Source organism: Enhydra lutris, unplaced genomic scaffold, assembly GCF_002288905.1.
Source record: "Enhydra lutris kenyoni isolate GAN:26980312 unplaced genomic scaffold, ASM228890v2 scaffoldscaffold63, whole genome shotgun sequence".
In the NCBI taxonomy this organism is placed as follows: Eukaryota; Metazoa; Chordata; class Mammalia; order Carnivora; family Mustelidae; genus Enhydra; species Enhydra lutris.
In genome coordinates this window covers 5,786,928-5,809,523 of record NW_019154147.1, presented here as the reverse complement: position 1 = coordinate 5,809,523, position 22,596 = coordinate 5,786,928, and the positions used below count along the sequence as shown (strand labels likewise).

Genomic DNA, 22,596 nt, shown 5'->3' with positions numbered 1-22,596 from the left:
ACGTGTCTCTCCCATTTTGCTGAGACCCTGAAGAAGCTTCGGTCACATCAGCAGCTGGCTTTCTTCACTGTAAACCCCTGAAGAACTGAGTTTCAGTACCTACACTGTCGAAATGCTACAGAACTGAGAACCGATCCTGGTGACAGTCCCCTTTCACTGAGCATGGTCAACTTAAAAAAATATAACCGATGAGACAACAGACTCTTCTAGATTTTAAGCTTTAAAAAAAAAAAAAAAATGAATTTCTTTCCCTGTGCTGCCAGGAAGGCGTCAGGCTCACAGAGCCTCGGCAGACGTGTCTGTGGACACAGACATGGTCACCTTGGCAATCTTGACCGTGCTCTTGATGCAGCTCTCTGCGGCCCTGTGAACACTGGCCGTGTTATTGGCATGCTTGTGCAGGCAGTCCGAGTCCCCCATGCTGTTGTCAAGAGGCTGCGCGGTGCCTTCACACGAGGGGAACATACTCCGGAAAGCATGTCTCAGGTCCTTGCTCCTCAGAGCGTAGATGATGGGGTTCACGGTGGAATTCAGCAGGCAGAGCATACTGCAGAACGCAAATACTGTCTTAATGAGCTTGTTCATCTTCCCAAAGACGTCGTACACCATAATTGCAAGTAGAGGGCCCCAGCAGATGATCAAGACCACAAGGATCAGGACCAGGGTCTTGGCCAGCCGAATGTCCATGCGGGCTTGGTCGGGCCGTGTCACCTGCACCTTGCCGTCCTCGGACGTGTGGATGATGATGCTCTTCTGGGTCCCGCGCTGAATCATGCGGACTGCGTGGCTATGAGCCTTCCAGAGAATATACATGTATGCGTACACGATGAACAGCAGCAGCACGCTGGTGACCCCGATCCAGAACATCAGGTAGGTTTCGTCGATGAGCGGGAAAATGTCTGAGCAAACGGACTGCAGCTTCTTGCAGTTCCAGCCCAGGAGAGGCAGCACGGCGATCACAATCGCGATGGTCCACATCAGGCAGAACGCCACCACGGCCTTGGGCCTGGTGACGATCCTCTTATAGGCCAGGGGCCTGTGAATAGATATGTACCTGTCAATGGCCGTGAGGAACAGGCTGCCTACGGAGGCCGTGAAGGAGGCGGTGACCCCACCCAGTTTGAAGAGAAACACGTTGGGGCTGTCTTTGCGGTGGAACACGTGGAAGTCAACAAAGCTGTAGACGAAAATGACGCTCCCCAGGAGGTCGGCCACAGCCAGGCTGCCGATGAAGTGGTAAGAGGGCCGGCAGCGGAGGCTGCGAGAATGGAGGATGACACACAGCACCAGCAGGTTCTCCAGAACCGTGAAGGTGCCCAGAGTGAGGGACAAGACGGCGATGGCCAGTTGCTGGCTGGGGTTCAGAATCATGAAACACTCCATGTCCATGAAGTTCTCCCCACACTGGATGTTCTCCTCATTCTCCTTGTAGGATGAAAGGGACTTGTTGTAAAATTCGGTAATGTTCACCTGGTCTGCCGGGACCAACTGGGCGTTGTCTCCAGCGGTCATCTTTTCTTGGAAGGGACTTCCCCGAAAGGAAGTTAAAGGAAATTTCTGTGGGAAGTACCCTAATTTGGATGCCATGTCACCTTTGATATCTTCGTACTGAATGTCATTGGAGCCCACGTAGAGGAGGTCTGTTGTGATGGTGCGGAAGGTGGTATCAGCAAGGCCATCTACGATAGACTTCATAACCTCCGTCTTGGATCAGGCCAAACTCAAAAGGACTGAGAAAGAGACCCACAGCAGGGAGTCCTAACAGAGGGAAAACAAAAAAGCTCAATGGTGAAAAGCCTGGGAGAATCATAATAATGTTTTAAAAACTGACTGTAAACATCCCAAACATGTACCATCATGGTATTTTATTCCTGTCTCTGAGTCTAGATAAAATCCTTGTCACCTTCAGTCAACAAAATGAGTCAGTCAGTCACAGAAAAGCCACCCAGAGTTGGCGATGTGGAGGCGCCCATTAGAAACACATTTCTTTCATTACTGAAGCTGTCTGGATTTAAGTCACTGTGTCATCCTGCACGGACCTCCAGGGTCTGACAGTCAAGCAGAAGGAAAGGTGTGTTGGGCGTGGCACACACCTCATAGTTGCATTAGGAAATGTCTACCACTGGCTTCTACCACCACAGACACACAGCATCCTAATGCTGGTGGGGACGTGGTAAAGCAACATGTCACACAACTACTGCTCTTAAAGACTTTATCACCTTGTCACACAGGTAAGACTGAATGTACAGCACAACCAAAGAATGAGGCTGTATGGAATCAGGGACTGTGTGCAGCCTGCATGCTGAACATGAAGGGGGAGGAAGAGACTTCTGAGAACCAGAGGAACAGATGACCATGGGAGGAAGACCTGGATGCTGGTCTGTCTCCTCCCCCGGAGGAGGAGACAGTCTCCTCCCCCAGAGGAGACATTTGGACCAACCCATGGTTGAGGTGAACTTTGAACATGTCTACACTAACCAAGAAAAATGTCACGAAGGGCAAGCTTGCACTGAGGCTCCTGGGCAGACCAAGATCCTGAACACTGGGAAGCAGTGATGAAGGAGAGCGTTTCCTGACAGTGTCCCTCATGAGCGTTGCGGTGACACAAGCATGCTGGGAGACAGGAAGCAGGCCTCAATGCTGTATCATCTAGGCTTCCGTGTAGATGGCACCAGAAATAAGGATAACTAAGAAAAGGGAGCCAAATTTTAAGAGCTCTTGAATTCTAAGATAAACAATTTGGTGTTTGTTTCAAAATAAACAGCCAGGGAATTGATTTTACTATTTATAAATTCTCTTTAAAACACAGCTATTAGGCTCTTTCACTTATAATGATATTAGAATTACTAAGTGGTATCTATAATAATTTTAAAATAATCATAAAAACTGACATTTTATTTCCTAGTTATATTTTTCTTTTTTTTAAAATATATCACACTGTATGGCGGGGTGGCTGTGGGATAGTTAGTATCTTGGAACAAATGAAAATGTTCTGAGTTCTCCCACTAAAATACAGAAATCCTACCTATCTGAAGTCATGATTCACTCATTCATTCATTCGACAAATTATGGAGGACCCAGTATGTGCCAGGCTCTGTGGTAGGTAAGCACTAGGGGTTGGGCATGTACAGTACCAAGCAAGAGTCCCTATCACATGGAGTACACAGTGTGGCAGAAGACAGACAGCTGACCCTGGTAATTATGATGAAGTGTGGTGACAGCTATGACTGGAGATACACCAGACACTGTTGGGGGCGGCTAGTCTTGGGGGACAGAAGGAGGCTTCCCCAAGGACAGGATGTCTATGCCCAGAGTATGTAGGATTAGTGAGTGGAGACAGAACATGGAGGCAAAGATGAAAAATTTAAATGAATACCTTAAGTATCACAAGGTGGTTTTTTTTTTTTTTCCTTCTGCTTAATTTAGTAACTTGGAATAGGGACAAGGTGCTGAATGTGGTCCACCTTTCTATATTCTACTATCCCTGGGTCCAGGCTGTCTTCTGAGTCAACTCCACTCTCTGCAAACTTACATTTGCTAAACAACTCCGTTTACACATGAAAGTTTTCATCCACCATATGAAGGACACAGAAAATAGCCACAATTTGTGAGAGAGCTGTTCATGGTCCTGGCATATCCTCATATCCAACTTTGGCCTCTCAACGCCCACCCGTACTCTAACATAGAGCTCACTGGCCCTGCTGTTCTTTGGGTCACACCTGCACACGTTCCTCCTTCCCTCTGAGCCTCCCCCTGTCTGAAATACGCATTTCCAAGATCTCTGCTCCACTGATCTTTCAAGGCCTGGTGCCAAACTTACCTCCATTTCTGATATCCCCTTGGCCAGCCCTTCCCGCCAGGCAGAACTAATTAATTCCCCCAGTTTTCCCCTCTATTACAGGGCTCACTGTATCATGTAATCATGAGCTTACATATCTACTTCAATAACTAAAAAGTGGTTTCCAAGCACAGGAATGGTATCTTTTTTTCTTCTGTGTTTCACCAGCCTGATAACATGATAGCAGAGAAGAAAGAGATGGCTAGTCTCCCTTAGAAATGTTCACATGAACCTAAGAGATGGCAGCTGAATTTTATTAACTGGTGCATAAAAGCAGTGATTTAATAATACTTATTTGTCTTTTCTAAAAATCAGAGGAGAGAAACATAATTAATTCAATGGGTATTTGGCCTGAAAACTGAAACTGGGAGCCAGTCCAGGACCTCCCTCCCAAGTCTGCTTATTTCAAATAACTAACTTGTCCTTCACATTTCTTAATTAAAAACGAACTTATTTGAAATTTTGATCATTTATATGCATATATTACAACCAAATGATTCCAAATTCAAAAGGAACAGAAGGATATACAGCAAAGTCAGTCTCTCCCATCCCCGTGTCTCAACCATCCAGTTTTCCTCTCCGGTGGCAAGAAGATCCTTGTTACTCTTTCTAGAGATATTCCATGCATACTCAAACAAATACATGAATTCTTTCTTTATTTTCTTTTTAACAAATACTAATATACCACACGTACCATTCTGCACCTTGCTTTTCCATTTAAAAGTATGCATGATAGGGGAACCCTCCTACACTGTTGGTGGGAATGCAAGCTGGTGCAACCACTCTGGAAAACAGCATGGAGGTTCCTCAAAATGTTGAAAATAGAACTACCCTATGACCCAGCAATTGCACTGCTGGGTATTTACCCTAAAGATACAAATGTAGTGATCCGAAGGGGCACGTGCACCCGAATGTTTATAGCAGCAATGTCTACAATAGCCAAACTATGGAAAGAACCTAGATGTCCATCAACAGACGAATGGATAAAGAAGAGGTGGTATATATACACAATGGAATACTATGCAGCCATCAAAAGAAATGAAATCTTGCCATTTGCGACGACGTGGATGGAACTAGAGGGTATCATGCTTAGCGAAATAAGTCAATCGGAGAAAGACAACTATCATATGATCTCCCTGATATGAGGGAGAGGAGATGCAACATGGGGGGTTAAGGGTGTAGGAGAAGAATAAATGAAACAAGATGGGATTGGGAGGGAGACAAACCATAAGTGACTCTTAATCTCACAAAACAAACTGAGGGTTAATGGGGGGAGGGGGTTGGGGGGGTGGGATTATGGACATTGGGGAGGGTATGTGCTATGGTGAGTGCTGTGAAGTGTGTAAACCTGGCGATTCACAGACCTGTACCCCTGGGGATAAAAAGATATTATATGTTTAAAAAAAAATAAAACTTAAATTAAAAAAATAAATAAATAAATAAATAAAAGTATGCATGAAGACAGTTCCCCATTGGTCCACAAAACCTCTCCTCATTTAGCAGGTGCCTTAAGTATCCCTTAGATGAGTGTGACCAGTCTCCTTCTGATGCAGGTTTACATTGTTCATCATCTCTTGCTGTTACAAATAGTGCTGCCGCAAATTACCTTCAGTCCTGTCTTTTTTCACATTTCTTATGGAATTATGACTAATCATATTAGCTGCCCAATCTCATACTTTGAACGCCCTGAACACCTCTTCTTTCTTGGCCTCTATAATCAAGCAGACCTTAAAGTCTTGCTGATTTTCCCTTTTTATGCACTAAGGGAGAGGTTATTATGTGCAGGCGGCCTCCTGAGCCTCTTATGTCTATGGAACTGTTTATTTTTCACAATGGCCCTATGAGGTGGGTGCCGCTATTATCCCCATTTCACAGATGAAAGGCACAGAGAGGGTAAGGAATTCACCATTCACACAGCTAGTAGGTGGCCAAGCCAGAACAAACCCAGATGTTCTGGTTCTAGAACAAGTGCTGTCTAATAAAAATATAAAGCCACATATGCATTTTAAAGTTTCTGCTACCTAGGTAAAAAGGAAAAGGTAAAAGGTGAAATTAATTTTAATGATATATTTTATTTAACTCAGTGTATCCAAAATATTATTACTTCGACACCTGGTACTAGCCACATTTGAAGTTTTTAATAGCTACATGCTGGGGTCCAAAGCTGCTTTTAATCTTAATGAGCCATCATCCCTTTAACCTGAGCCAAGGATGCTACTATCTCCCTTCTTTTCCCCGCTGATTCCAACCAGTCAAAACACTAGTAATGGGGAAAATGATGAATTAGGAGTTAGCAGACCAAGATTACTATGCGACTTGTACTTGGGCAAGGAGTTAATGTCGATAAGCCTCAGTATTTCATCTGCAAAATGGGGATGAGGAGGAGGAGGATATTGCCTAAGTCATATGATTGTTCTAAAAATTAAATGAAAAAAAAAAGCAGAACACGTACTTAACATAGTGTCTGGCACAAAATTTAAGTCTTCAGTAAATATGAGTTTTTCATCATTACCTAGTACCATGACTCTTGCCATATATTGTTTTGAGATAGCACACTGCCTTATTAGATCATAGGCTGCTTATTCAATTTTTATTTTTGTCTCAGCACTTAAAGCATGAAGGAATTAGAAGATGCACCCATGGGTGCGTGTGTGGAGGAGGAAATGTTATGGGTGGTCTATATAGAATTATTTAACTCCAGGAGACCAGAGACTTCACACATATTCTATCATCAAATTGTCATGACAACTTTATTAGATGCTTATTTATTAATCCCTATTTCACAGATAAGGAAATGGAGGTCACTAGATGTTAATGCAAATTGTCCAGAAGATGAAGAGTTTGTAGCTGACAGACTCCAGACTCTCAGACTCCAGAATTTTTGCTCTTGGACTTTATGCATGGTTTTAGGAATTAACAGTAACTAGAATAAAGCCATTTTGATTTCTGTATTATATTCAAGCCTTCTAGCTTCTTACAAACCCAAATTAAGGCATTTTGTCAATAGTAATTAAGACTAGCTCCTACTAAATCACTATTTCCTATCCCTGCCAATCTAGGTAAATCTGCCTATTGGCATGGCCTCAAAGATTAAAATTTTAGTATCTGGAAGAGCTACAAAGCTTCTTCAGTGAAGACAAAGGATCACATATCTTTTTTCAGCAACACAAACCTATGTGTGCCTGAGATCTACTCTACATTAAGGTTACCACCTGTGTGATCACAATTTCCCAATTAAATGCAACCAAGCACTTTCATTAAAACACAGTCACTTGTTAACTCTGAGCTGGAGCATGGTGTGGTTATGAAATATAGACTAATTTCTGTTCAGTATCAGCCAACTTTAATTAAGGAATATAGTTTTAAAGTATACATGGGTTTTGTGCAGTTCAAGGATTTTAGTAATGTCAAAGTACCACGGTAAGTAGGCAATTTTACCAGTTAACAGAATCGTGGCGGGTAAGTGGTCCTCTGCATTTCAGTAATTCTTTCCTTTATTTCTACCTTTGGATTATTACAGTAATTTTCACCTGATTATTTTTTGCACTGAGAGTTTTCTTTGAGAGTTCATTAGTAATACAGTTTAGGCTTTGGGGGATGCAGCTGCCATTAATTTTGTTTTTATTTGCTACTGGGAAAATCATAATTGGAAATTTCTAGCAAGATGCGTAGATGCACCTATTAAAGAAGCAGCTGGTTTTTATTACTGTTAGAGTAAAACAATGACTGAATGACATTTAAGGGGATTTTCCTAGAATTCTGTTTCTAAAAATATAAACAACTTATTCTAGTAATTTAAGCTATAAATCATATCTTTAGAAAAATAAAAATATTTTAATGTGTTGAATCTATTATTTAAAAAAAGAAACTTCAAATTTTTGGAATGATATTATCTATTTGTCCGTCTCACTAAGTGCACAATTTTCTCTCCATCTACTACCCCTAAACTTATATAAGTCGCAACTATGGTAACACATCAAAGAAACATTCTGGGTACATGAGCAGCATGAAGCGTTCTAAGGTCTACTTAGAGTCAACATCTTTGTTTCTGTGACCATTGAGGGTATAAAATATCCATGTCCTGATTAGGGTGAACATTGAGTGACAAAACAAGACTTCAAATTAAGTCTTTTCTATATCAATACGATCAACAGCAGGTTATTTTAGTTTTCACTGCCCTACTGAAGACATTCTTTGTTTTAGAGAGACATTTCAGTAAGTTAGATACTTATCACTGTTGTACTGGAGTAAAAATCCTTGCAGTTCTGGACTGTGCAAGCCTCTCTGGGTATCCCTGGAGGATGTCATGACCAGTTGGGCTGAAAACCCTTTAGAAGCATCAGAAGGATCAGTGCTCCTGATATACTTATAGACTGTCTCAGCGCAGCCCCTACCCCCGGCTCCTTCTGTAATATCTTAAGTGTAGAAATGCTTTAAGGACACAATGCCAAGCTCATGGTTTCTAAGTTGATAGGAGTCCAAGACCCCGTTTAAGCAGGGGTTCCAGGCCCATGTTTAAATGAGCCCTGTTATTCTCCCTTATTTCTTTGTTGGCTTTGTGTTATTCTGCTTAGGTAGCTTCATAAAAGAGTCTTGTGAGGGGTTCAAGAGAATGAAGGTGCCAGTGGATGTATTTGTTATTTTCCATTCATTTCTGGGAACGAGTCTGGTTTCTACTAATTTGATCAAGAAAAAGTAACTTGATAATGTATTTCTCTAAAGTTAGTAGGGAATTTTTAGTTGACCCTTATAATTGCATTATGTCTAAGACATGTCCTCAGTATACATGGCAAATCTCATGGGCCAACACCATAGCTGGATGAATGATGCTTCTGCTATGGCTGAATGAGCAACTGAGTCTTTTCTAAGTCTTATATAACCATCAAAGTTTTGGAATTATTAAAATAGTTTTGTCGCTTTTTTGCATTATCTTCTACAGCAAAGAGAAGTAAAGGATTGACTTAATTATCCTGATAATTCAGGCAAAAATACATAATCCTTCTTCCTTGTATTAATGTCAGTTCCTTTTCCCATATATAAAAGAAAATCCCATTATGTAGGTAATGCTCGGTTGGTTCTCAAAGCCTTAGTTTTCCATATATTTTGCAATGTGGAATAGAAGTTATTAAATGCACCATTTTCTCTGGTTTTGTTAGTAAGAAAATATATTTCATGAAAATATATCAATTAATATGATCTAAATAGACATTAAGGCACTTATAAGGCTATATTTCTGTTCAAATTTAACTTGAAGTATGCCTAATTATTTAACATTTAAAAGCTTGTTAAAATTTAAAGAATTTTAGGGCTTAAAAAAATGATGGCTTTAAAACTACATCAGATTAAACATTCACTATTAGGTGATGATGCTGTAAGAAAAGTCTATCACAAAGGCAATGATACAAGTGAAATGATTTGTTGACTTTCATAACCAATTCCATTTCTCCATTTACCATTTAATTTTGTTCTACTGTTCTGATGTTTCCTCTTACTAAGTGCCTTTGTCTCTCTTTTTTTAAAGAGGGCTACCTTTTCCACATATCTATAAAGAAAGTAACCAGGCATAATAGATGCAGCTTTCCCTTAAAAACTGCAAAATTTTCAACTCAATAGAAGCCCGGTCCATATACAAAATACTCCATAAGCTCATCTTTATCATGTATGTGAAATTTGTTCATTAAAAGTCAGCCCAAAAAACATCTGGAATCCAGGAGATAGGTTATCTGACAGTTCATTGCCAAGGAAGCAACAGTTTAGAGTGTGCTACAATTTGACAAAATCCAGCATCCGTTCCTGATTAAAACGCTTCAAAGTATAGGGATAGAGGGAACATTCCTGAACTTCATAAAATCTATCTATGAAAGACCCACAGCAAATATCATCCTCAATGGGAAAAAGCTTGCAGCCTTCCCGTTGAGATCAGGAACACGACAAGGATGCCCACTCTCACCACTGTTGTTCAACATAGTATTAGAAGTCCTAGCAACAACAATCAGACAACAAAGAGAAATAAAAGGTATCCAAACTGGCAATGAAGAAGTCAAACTCTCTCTCTTCGCAGATGACATGATTCTTTATATGGAAAACCCAAAAGACTCCACCCCCAAACTACTAGAACTCATACAGCAATTCAGTAACGTGGCAGGATACAAAGTCAATGTACAGAAATCAGTGGCTTTCTTATACACTAACAATGAAAATACAGAAAGGGAAATTAGAGAATCAATTCCATTTACTATAGCACCAAGAACCATAAGATACCTGGGAATAAACCTAACCAAAGAGGTAAAGGATCCTTACTCGAGGAACTACAGAACACTCATGAAAGAAATTGAAGAAGACACAAAAAGATGGAAGACCATTCCATGCTCTTGGATAGGAAGAATAAACATTGTTAAAATGTCTATACTGCCTAGAGCAATCTATACTTTTAATGCCATTCCAATCAAAATTCCACCAGTATTTTTCAAAGAGCTGGAGCAAATAATCCAGAAATTTGTATGGAACCAGAAGAGACCCCGAATCGCTAAGGAAATGTTGAAAAAGAAAAACAAAACTGGGGGCATCACGTTACCTGATTTCAAGCTTTACTACAAAGCTGTGATCACCAAGACAGCATGGTACTGGCATAAAAATAGACACATAGACCAGTGGAACAGAGTAGAGAGCCCAGATATGGACCCTCAACTCTATGGTCAAATAATCTTCGACAAAGCAGGAAAAAATATACAGTGGAAAAAAGACAGTCTCTTTAATAAATGGTGCTGGGAAAACTGGACAGTATATGTAGAAGAATGAAACTTGACCATTCTCTTACACCATACACAAAGATAAACTCAAAATGGATAAAAGACCTCAACATGAGACAGGAATCCATCAGAATCCTAGAGGAGAACATAGGCAGTAACCTCTTTGATATCAGCCACAGCAACTTCTTTCAAGATATGTCTCCAAAGGCAAAGGAAACAAAAGCGAAAATAAACTTTTGGGACTTCATCAAGATCAAAAGCTTCTGCACAGCAAAGGAAACAGTCAACAAAACAAAGAGGTAACCCACGGAATGGGAGAAGATATTTGCAAATGACAGTACAGACAAAAGGTTGATATCCAGAATCTATAAAGAACTCCTCAAACTCAACACACACAAAACAGATAATCATATCAAAAAATGGGCAGAAGACATGAACAGACACTTCTCCAATGAAGACATACAAATGGCTATCAGACACATGAAAAAATGTTCATCATCACTAGCCATCAGGGAGATTCAAATTAAAACCACATTGAGGGGCACCTGGGTGGCCCAGTGGGTTAAACCTCTGCCTTCGGCTCAGGTCATGATCTCAAGGTCCTGGGATCAAGCCCCACATCGGGCTCTCTGCTCGGCAGGGAGCCTGCTTCCTCCTCTCTCTCTCTGCCTGCCTCTCTGCCTACTTGTGATCTCTGTCTGTCAAATGAATAAATAAAAATTAAAAGAAAAAACCACATTGAGATATCACCTTACACCAGTTAGAATGGCCAAAATTAGCAAGACAGGAAACAACATGTATTGGAGGGGATGTGGAGAAATGGGAACCCTCTTACACTGTTGGTGGGAATGCAAGTTGGTGCAGCCTCTTTGGAGAACAGTGTGGAGATTCCTCAAGAAATTACAAATAGAGCTTCCCTATGACCTTGCCATTGCACTACTGGGTATTTACCCCAAAGATACAGATCTAGTGAAAAGAAGGGCCATCTGTACCCCAATGTTTATAGCAGCAATGGCCACGGTCGCCAAACTGTGGAAAGAACCAAGATGCCCTTCAACGGACGAATGGATAAGGAAGATGTGGTCCACATACACTATGGAGTATTATGCCTCCATCAGAAAAGGTGAATACCCAACTTTTGTATCAACATGGATGGGACTGGAAGAGATTATGCTGAGTGAAATAAGTCAAGCACAGAGAGTCAATTATCATATGGTTTCACTTATTTGTGGAGCATAACAAATAGCACGGAGGACAAGGGGAGTTAGGGAGGAGAAGGGAGTGGTGGTGGGTATTAGAGAAGGCACGGATTGCATGGAGCACTGGGTGTGGTGCAAAAACAAGGAATACTGTTATGCTGAAAATAAAAAATAAAAAAATAATAAAATAAAGTGTGCTACATGTGGTCCAGTGTTGCAGCATCCCTTTCCGTTTCTTCCTTCATCTTTCAATGAGGTACATTCTCTTTGAATCAACGAACATACAAATTAAGCCCAGTGAAAAATTAAGTCTTGTTTCTCTAGTTTCAAATCTTAGAGTGATAGAATGTTTTGGGTGATTAAATAAATGCACAATAGAGAAGATTCCAATTCCCCAATAATGTAATAAGGAGCATTAGAATGTTTGTGATAAGAATATATATTATTTTTTAAATATTTACATGCATTAGGTGCTATCACGATCCCCATTCTACACAGGAGCAAACTGAGGCTTGGAGTAGTAAAATAACTCTAGGTCTCTCTCTAACTAGAGGAGCAGAACTAGAACTCAACCCAGGGCTGAGTAATTAGAAGTTAACTGCTCTTAACTTTGAGGTCCAGAAACTACATAAGACCCTTTTCTTGGTTTCTAAGGGGGAAGCACTGATTTTGGGGAAAGGAGGTAATAAACAGTAGCTGATTGTTTTACATAGCAAACGACTAAAATCTGAAGGAAAGATCTGTTGACAGCAAAAAGACTGTCCATAGTGCTTGCAAAACACCCTTGCCTTGTGGTCTTCAGGGACAAAATATGATAATTAACTATAAACTATATTTCCTAACCCTGGATTAGCACTTTATTTTCAGCGACTGTTGGCAAATAATAAAAAAAATCTAACTTGTCTTTGCCACCATTTTTTTTAATTAGATTTTTCCCCCTTCATTGAGTCAACTGTAAGGACTGTGGACAGAAATGACCGTTTCTACAATACCAGCAGGGAAAGGAGAGGACACCTTGTTTAGGGCTGAATGGGGCATGATGGTTGTTAGTAAACAAAAGCTCGAAGCTTTCATTCCCATATGGAGAAATTCAAACTCAACTTGAAATCACTCAGTTTCCCACCATGAGCAGTGTGGTTTTGCTGGGCCCAGACAGAAGATGACTCTTTGAGGCCCGCTCCTAAGATGCTAGCTGGAATCAAGGCTGAAGAAATTCTGTAAACCTTTGTAAGGCTCCAACAAGGGAGTGCTTGTGACAGATTCCTGGTCCCCAAAGAGCACAAAGCTGTGTCCCCGACAGCCATGTAGCTGATGGATACAAAGTTATATGCCCTCATCTGCTTCATGTATCACATTTTCATTGGGCACATACTCTGTGCCTAGCACTGTAGACATGAAATACACATCCACGTATTACACCTGTGTAAGGGGGACAGGTCCGGGAAGCAAGAGAAATGATTTTCCCTCTCCCCCGACTCTGTCCAATAAAGGCCACCCATCTGTCCTTCTCCTCCCACAGATGACAGAATAGAATCGGATATGAACACATGTCATAGGCCTACCGTATTGCATCACCCAATGGTATGGGGAGCGTAGCCCAGTAATTGGGTTGTGTAACCCCCTTCCTACAGATGCTTTGAGTTTTTCTCCCTTGAGAGAGAATGGGCACTGCTGAGTCACCCTGTGTCGGTCTTTCTTGTGTCGAAACCCTTCAAATCATGAACACCTGGAGAGGAGAGACCTGTCTTATATGCCTCACGTGTCCTCTGCCAGGCACAGTGTCCGGCCCGGGGTAGGTACTCAATAACTGGTTACTAAACGGATGTAGGTGTTCGTCAGCGATGTGGCAGATCTATCTTAGCTAAAAGGCGTCTAACTGTGGATCGTTTTCCTTGGCATAAAGTCCTTCGGTTATAAGGGAATTAAAACTGAGTTTTGGTCTCATACAAACATCCACCTGAAGAAAACAAAAACAAAAACAAAAACAACTGCCCCAATAAAAAGGCATCAACAATTCTTCATCCCAGGACCTTTTATCTCATCGTTAACCGGTAGTTATAATGGCAAGTGGAAGTCTGAGGCAAAGATTAGGAAGATATTTTTTATTCCAATCGTTGTGGAACCTGGGTGTGTGTTATAAACCTCACTGTTTTGGCACACAGCAATGGTAAACAAAGAGATTTTTGTGACACACACAGCCTTGAATGAATCCCGATTACAGGCTGCTGATAGACCTTTAAAGACAATCTATGAGGTTGTGATTATAATGAACTTTTTCCTTCCCTCGAATGCCTATTATGCATTAATCTTTCCCAAAGGGGTTTCCTCCACGTGCAAGTGTGTTTTCAAAACCACTTATCAAGAGAAGTTATGTGAAAATTCAACCACTAGATGGAGTGGCTTTTATAAGCCCTCAGGAATCAATTTGTTATTCTATTCAGTGGACATAGTTCTTGCTTTGGCTGAGCAACTTCTCCTCCTGCTACAACATTTTATGTATTTTACAACCAAATTAATTAAAACATAAATAAGAAAATATGTTATGGAGAGTTAAAATGGGTTATTATTATTGCCTACAAAAACTACATTTTTAATTGCTTTTCTGGGGCAAAGGGGCATGGAGAAAATTTAATATATTGATAAAATTAATTGTGAATATTTGGAAGTCTGCCCCAAGAAAGTAATTAAGGATGAGTAAAGGAAAGTAGTTCTACTGGAAACAAATAGTATGTTTATGCCAAGAGATGCTAAAAGTAAGATGGGACTATCTCAGGAGCCCAAAATCAATTCTAATAACAAACCCAACTCATTTCTATTTTATGAAACATTTGGCTTTCTGATTATCAAATATGAAATCACCAACACAGGCCATGGTTCTGGGATGAAAAAGAATGGAAAATTATTTATCATTACAGGGGCTACAATGGAATATTTCACAAATGAATATTTGTCCAGATACTCATACAAATCGAGAATATGGTAGCTTTCTAAATAATTCCTTTTCCTTCCTATCATCTTCTCACTGGAATAATTTTAAGAAAGTTTTTATTGTTTAAATCCAGATTCCCTTCAAACATGATTTTATAAATTAGGTACTTATGTGCCATCCACTTCAGCTGAAATTAAAAAAAAAAATTTAGTGTGTACTAACATGCAAGATACAAACATAAAAATATGCTTTCAAGATGCAAATAATTATATACAAACAGAACTGGAAGAAGTAGGTTTCACTAGCGATGAAACATGTGCTTTGGAAATGTAGTTTCAATTAAGACGGAAGTGTGCAAATTGGATGCAAGGATAGGATTTGATGTCACTGAAACCATGAGGTGGTTCTGTTGTACTCTTTCAAAGTCAAACCCTCCCCAGGATTTGTGTGGTACAATTTCGTGATTATGAACTGAGCTGAGGAACTGCGAATATTCAGAAACAGTGACATGAAGATGAAGAATTAAGAAATAAGATGGGTGAGAACAGGCTGGACTTCCAGGGTACACACACCTCAAAGAACAGTCTGGGACGTCCCACAGTGGTCTGTGAGCACATGCAGAGTGATTTTATAGGCCAGTGGTTCCCAAGGGGTGGTCTCCCGAACAGTAGTATCAGCATTACCTGGGAACTTACAAAAACCGCAAATTCTCAGGTTCACCTCGGACCTATGGAGTCAGAAATAGTGGGGTTTGGGGAACAGGTGTGTTGTCAGAAGTCCCTCCCGGAGATTCTAACACACTCTGAAGTTTATGGAGACCTATGAGAAAGACTAAATGCTTGAGGGGGCAGATAAAAATGAACCTTTAGGAATTGAGGATAGGAAGAAAGAATATTCTGTGAGTGTAGGTTGAAATGGATGGCTAAGGGAGCCCGCTGATGGTAAAGTAGTTTCCCAAAGAAGATGTTTAAAACCAAGGTATTTCTATGGGACCGAAATAGAATTCTGTGGTCTAGCCTGAAAAGAAATATAACCTAATGAGGGGGAACCTCTCAAGGAACCTCTCAACGGTCTACAATTCCGGGCTTCTCTGCACTTTTTCAGGAAATCTCTGCACTTTTTCAGGAAACTTACTGTTATATTTTTGACCAACAGAGAAAAGTGGCTTCAAGATACAATATGTACTTACCCAGCATGCAGACATAAATTAAGAACTCCACACACCATTTTCTCCTAACTCTAGTTACAAGGTCTATGCAAAGTTCCCTAGGTCTGCTAGCCATTTCTTTCCATTCCACTGTGAAAGAACCCATGATGACTGAGAATAAAAGAACGGGAAACCAGGAATGGTAGTTAACATTCAGCTTATTTTTTTAAACTAGAAATGTTTCTGTTTCTGTTCATCTCTTCCTCAAACTGTAAAACAATGTGTCACAGGAGAGGCACCCAGAAAACAACAAACTAAAATGGAAATTTTGCAGTAGGCCCAAGAAATGCAGATCTGCAGCAAATTAACTTACAGAATTAAATTATGCAACCTATTACTGCTTATAGCTGGCATATAGCTTGCAAAAATACCTAAACGTTATAAATACATGGAAATGGATCCCAAAATACTTAAATGTCTAACTTTGGGCAGAGTGTTTCCTTTCTAATTATTTCATCAATAAAAATGGATCTTAGATTACTCATACTTCACTTCCTCCGCTGAGGACTACACTCATCCAAAGGTTTTCCCTTTTCTGGTTGTTGTTTGTAAGAACTTTGCTGGAACTCCCAAAACTAGTTGTCTGTCTTCTAGAGTCAAATTCCCACATGGGCAAAGACACCGAACTCTCTGGACGATCTTTTGCTTACTTTGGTTATGTATTAAATTGTTTAGCTTTCCTCCTTCTCCACATGTATCCTGCTTGCTCACCACAACTTGTACAAATGCTAGAGAAAACATTTACATATTCTGGTAGCAGTGCATTGAAATGAGTTGGAAATCTGGTCCATTTCACAAGCCACACTGGAATAAACCAAAATACACAGATCATAGTGGCATTAAATAAAGTCTCTTTTCTAACGAATATATCAGGTTGATTACTTTTAAATATAGCTGAGTTAAAAGCAAACAAGATGGACAAAGGCATACTGCTTATGGCATTGGTTCGCTTGCTATATTAGCCTCTTGGCCAACAGAAATCAATGTTATAAAATTTCCTAGACGAATATCCAGGAGAAATTTGTTTTTTAAAAAGCACACTGGAATTTATCACCAATTTAAATGTAAAACTCCTTGCAACTTAATTCGATTTATAGAACTCATAGTCCAATTTTCTTCTCCAAATAGATGGGCTAAAAGAACAGATGAAGAAATAATGAGGAAAGAAGGGAACCCTCCCATTTAAACATAAACTTTGAAAAACATTATTTCCTAATTATATTTTATTTTAATTATATTTAAATATACTACTGACATACACAGTTTGTGAAAGCATTTGCCAGTATATCCAACTACCACAACAGATTGCCTGGCACATCTTTGAAAAATGCCTCTGCTTTTCTTTAAAAAGCAATAGCATGGAATTTGCTAGTAGGAATTAAAAAAATAGATATTACATTGTCAAATTTAGGAAACTATACTGCACTTTATCTCTAAAGTAAAAAACAAATTTTAAATGCTTTTCAGAGTAGATAATGATGGTAAAGAATCAAGCCAAAGATATCAAATTTCTACTCAATGAATCCAAACTCTACCCAATTAAGAATCCAAACTCAAGGGGAAAAAGTAAGAATTAGATAATAAAATATTGTGCCATTAGGAAAAATGATTTGCTGTCTGTGTTAGGAGAAAAGGGAACTTAAATCCCTTGTTAGATTAAAAAAATGCAAAACCTACCTTAGGAAACTCATTCAAAACTACAGAATATAATGCAATAGCACAATAAGTTAAAAAAAAAAAAGATTTAGCTAAGAAATATTGATTCCCATCTAACCAGTCTCAACTCACATATTCAAAAACAAAAGAAAACAAAACAAAGCAAAATTTTGAAAGCTTTCCTAAAGTGCAGGTGTGAAAATTTCTCCAGCTGGGGCTGCACCAGAATTTATAGTATTTCAGAACAACTGCTCTGACTCTGCCAGGCCCATTTGCTCAGGTTTGGTGAGTAAACAATTCTTCCTTCGAAAACCCATACAAACAAAACAATGAACCTCGTGCTCACTAAATTAAATTAACCTGTCCGAATGAAACTTTAAATTAGAGGATATCCAGACGTTATTTGTTAATAATCCATATGGAAAATACTTCAAATATATGGAAAATATCAACGAAAACTGGCTCAAGAATATATTTGTAATGGCAACTGTGCTAGAAAAACTATTATAATGAAATGTACTTTACTTTCCATGAGGCACCCTTGCAGTGAAGAAATATGACCCAGGAAAGCTTTTAGTAAACATTTTCTGTTAAGAAGTAGAGGTAATCACAGATTACTTTATGTAATGGCTTTGACCTATTATCACTGATAGGTCATAAACATACCTATTATCCATTGAGGCCTGTCTAAGATAGGAGTTTCTCTAACATCAAACTATTTGAGTAGTACCAAGAGAGGCACTGGAAAACCTCTAAAAACAACCTTTCCTCTCCCTCCTCACATATTTCCTGTAGTTTAAACTTATTTGTGATGACACTATAATGTGCTGTATATTACAAATACACTGGTATTAATATGCATTCTATGATATAATAATAATCTTGTATTTTTTTCTCCCAACTTCCTTTCCAAAAATAATAAACAACTAGTAGGACCGGTGAAAACTGTATTAAACACATCAATCAGTGTTGATGAGAAAAGTATAATCAAAGGTAGTTATGCCCATCCTGGCATCTTTGTAAGATTCTTAGAACCACCTGAGATGGGAACAGATCTCCACTACCCTGGAGAATCAGAACAGCCTTGTTTCAATGCAAGGTGGATACTTCTTTTGCCTTGAGTCTTCTGTGTCCAGCTGCATAGCTGCCTTGAATTTGGACATTTCCCCAAATTTGTAGTATTTATTTAAAATCTGAATTATATATTCAGATATATAAAGACGATGGGTCTAAATTTTTATGTCAGGCACGATACACACCTATGAAAAAGTTTGTTCATATATATGTATACGAGTGTGTTCATACATCCCAATCATCTAAAATTATGCGGGATATAATTTGATGTTATATATTTTTCCGGATGACATTTATTCTTTCTTTTAGTCTAAAACATATCTGGGAGAAATCTGAGTTGACCTGTAATATGTAATAGTTAAACCCAATCTAGTCTAAGAAGATACAGATCAGTGAATTAAATAATTATCAAAAACATTAAGTAACAATTCAGTGGCAAAGTGTAGTTATCCCCCAAAACCTCAGAAACAGCATTCACGCAGTTATAATAGAAAGTGAACATTGCTATAAGAAGAGAATTAAGAAAGCACTGGAGATGGGGTGTATGAAGTTAAAATTTTGCCAATACAAAGTGTATCAATTGGTTTTGATTTCCTCTTATTCTTTAGGTTCTCTACCAAATCTTCAATCAAGAAAAGAAAAACCAGCAGAGCTTGTAGTCCCTCAAAATAAAGATATGCAATATGTAAACTTGGCCCCAGCAGTTTTTCAAACAATGTTAGGTCCAGGTCTTTTCAGAGGCAAAAGCAGAATTATAAATAATTTAAACCCAAAGGCTGGTTTCCCTCTAACTCATTTGTCAGTTCAATTAGAAAATGATGAATACAAAAACAGAAGAGACAGATCACACTGAAGACACAGCATCCTTTTTTTTTTTTTTTTTTTTTTTTTTGCAGAAATGAAAGCTCTCATCTGTGTTCTTCAGGCAACTGAGCTAACATAATTACCCCAAGAAAAACAGTCAGCAACCTCAAGGACAGGCTCCATCTGACTATCCAAATTCAAGACGCTATCACTAAATCTCGTTTTACTCATCACGTGTTGTTGGGTATCTCCAAATTCAATTTAGTACTCTTTTTTTTTTTTTTCTTTTTTTGCAGCATTCCTGGAGAGCTAATTATGGGATATAATCCCTTTTCTTATTAGGCCAACTGTTTTCTGGGAAGAAACATTTGGTAAGCGTGGTGAACTACCAACAGCTAGTCTAAGTTCCGTTTCATCATACTTTGTTCTTCAACAGCCAAGTATTTCAATCCTACTTCCAAACACTAACATGCGAGACAACCAAGGAGCCTGTCTCAATTTCCTGGTAGTTCATGTTAATCCTGAGTCAAAGCAAAGAAGAATGTCATAAGATTGTTTTGAAAGAGTTCTTCAGGCTTTGCCTTAGTAATTAATAAGCTGACACTGCATACTAAATACTTATCACCACAATCAATGGGGCTGCTTCCTTCTTGAGAAAAGAGGTAGGATTGAAAGAGTTTTCTTTTGGAATAGACTGTAATGTGCCACAGATAGAGTGGTTCTTCCAGAGAATTTCATTCCCAGCAGTTTCATCTTGTTAACATTTAACAATTTCACTATTTTAACATTTTGAAATGCCAAAAAGAACACACTGATCCTGCAGCTAGGCTTATTTAGAGAGGCACGATCTCACAGGCGACAGGGAGGCACAGAGTCCACTGGGAAAAGGGTAACAGAAAAAGACAGAAAACAGTGGATAACAAACAAAGCCAAGCACTACTCCAACATGAAATCAGATTTGCACCAAAATGTAAAACTTTACATGCCACACTAAATAATATCATCTGGTTTTTTAAGGGACCAGGAATAACATTCTTTTCATAGGCATCTATATCGAAGCTATCTATTGAAATTGGGGGGCGTGAATATCTAATTTGCCTTCCTAACAATGAGTGTGCAAGCATAGTAATTTTATTTTTGAAAGGTCAGAACTGAGCATTTCCCCCCTGGGGCCTCACGTTACCCCCACAGAGACTTAGGAACACAATGAGACCTTTCCCCATTAGACACTTGATACGTACCTCAGCCAGGATTGCTCCTTGCCTGGAGTGGGAGACATCTTTGGAACAAAAAGAATCTGTTCACAGTAAGTTCTGTTGGTAACCTAAAATGGATTAGTTTTTAAAAACCACGTCCATCCTCTTGCCTCTTGCCCAACTACAGCAACTGCTATCGTGCCTACAAGTAACCGCTTGCAGTATGCAACATTTAAAAATCTGGAGGCTCGTGGATTCTGTTCATGTATGGATATAATCAGAAAATTATTTGTCTCACTTAAGAAACTATGCGTGGCCTTTTATTTTGATAAAATTGCTTTTAACTGAGTTAGAGATGGTGGGAGGGAGAAGGAGTACCAGGGGGAGAAAAGGGACAGAGAAAAATCAATCAGTATATCTTCCCCTGTAAACTGTCAGTAGGGTGGGATTAGAAAAGCAACACTTTAAATCAGACAAAGTCCTATGGGAACCTTAAAGGTTAGTTGCTCTGAGCTTCTCAATATTCTGCAAAATAGATTGATGGCAGTGGTCACCCCACCCATACTCAATGTTTACTGAGTTTACGCTAAGAAATTGCATTTCCCCCATTGTTGAAACGATATTAACTTGGTAATAAAAAATGAGGAGAAGTTATGGGACCCACAGAGATATCTTTCAACACCTTTAAAACCAGTAAATCTGTTCTAATCTCTTATTAAATGCCCAAGGATGCTTAATGTATCAAGAAGCAACAACAAAGAATGGCACTTAATTTGAAGGGAAATAAAGAAGATGGGAGGCAAAATGATGAACAGATTACCATTTTTTTCCTCATTTGTTCAATTTAAAACTAAAATTAGAAGCATGCATGTTGCTTTCAAACTTTCAAATGACCAAATGACAGTTTCTCCTGTCACTGCCAATATTTCCACTGGAGAGGCGATCCATTTATGATTGTGAGCCTCACCGAGAAATGTCTTTCAAAAACACAGCAACTTTTTTCATCTAATGGCTTGTTCTGGGTTAAATGGTTCCATCAACATTTAAATTTAGCTGTTAAACGTACGTTTACTTTTCCTTAAAAAGAGTGGCTCCTGCAGCTATTTTTCTACACCAAAAGTTTATTATCGGACATACATTTCTTTATATGACATTTAATATTTTAGGCAGTTTCTAGGTTTGGTGCAGAGATCGATGTATTTGGGAACACTTAGTTGCTGATACGGTTTATAGACCTTCAGCACCAACTCAAGCGCCTATTTTTTTCAAACATGCACAATTACACGTTTCCTACAAACACACATCAGTGTACACAGAGGTGCACACACATTCAATAAGTAGTAAATGGTAGAAAGCTCCAGAAGTAGCCCAGACCACAGTTTACAAGCTGGGGCTGTACAGCTAAGTAAACATCGACGCACGATTCGCTCACACGGAATAAGAACTCCACGAAGGACACTTGGGGACTACACTGGTCAGTACCCGAGGGGGCGGGAGGCGGAAAAGTATTTCCAAACGCAACCCTGCCAGGTCTTACCCTTCGCATCCCCCGGTCCTCCGGGAGAAGCTCCCTCGGCACCTCTCGCCCAGCGCAGGGGCTGCTGCTCTGCTAGAACGAAACGTTCCTCCCGACTCTACGGAGCTCTGCGGGAGCCGAGACGCCCCGCCCGGGCCAGTGGAAGGCACTGGCGCCGCCGGAGCCAAGAAGAGGCGGAGGCGGAAAAGAAGTGCAGAAGGAAGGGGTGGCCGAGGGAGTAGTCGGAGGGAGGCGGCGCCGGCGCGGGGATGCGGGCGAGGCGAGGCGGGGTGGGGTGGGGTGGAGCGGGGTGTGCCTCCGTCGGTCGGTCAGTAAGTCAGTCGGTCCACGCTGCCCGCGCGCCGGCGTCCCCTGCCTCCAGCGCCCGCCCGCCCGCGACAGCGACAGCGACTGGCGACCCCTCCTCT

General features: G+C 39.9%; 1 protein-coding gene across 2 annotated transcripts; it reads right to left on the bottom strand.

The window, feature by feature from the left end:
- Positions 1-225: 225 nt before the first annotated feature.
- Positions 226-22,373, bottom strand: LOC111158829 (cannabinoid receptor 1). Of its 2 annotated transcripts, none has more exons than XM_022521110.1 (2): positions 22,190-22,373; positions 226-1,758 (listed from the first exon to the last, which is right to left on the bottom strand). In XM_022521110.1, the coding sequence occupies exon 2, from the start codon at positions 1,693-1,695 to the stop codon at positions 277-279; it is 1,419 nt and encodes a 472-aa protein (XP_022376818.1). In that variant the 5' UTR covers positions 1,696-1,758; positions 22,190-22,373; the 3' UTR covers positions 226-276. The 2 variants fall into 2 exon arrangements, with proteins under 2 accessions (XP_022376818.1, XP_022376819.1); XM_022521111.1 differs by lacking the exon at positions 22,190-22,373 and having other exon boundaries at positions 277-1,557; positions 1,630-1,695.
- Positions 22,374-22,596: the final 223 nt, after the last annotated feature.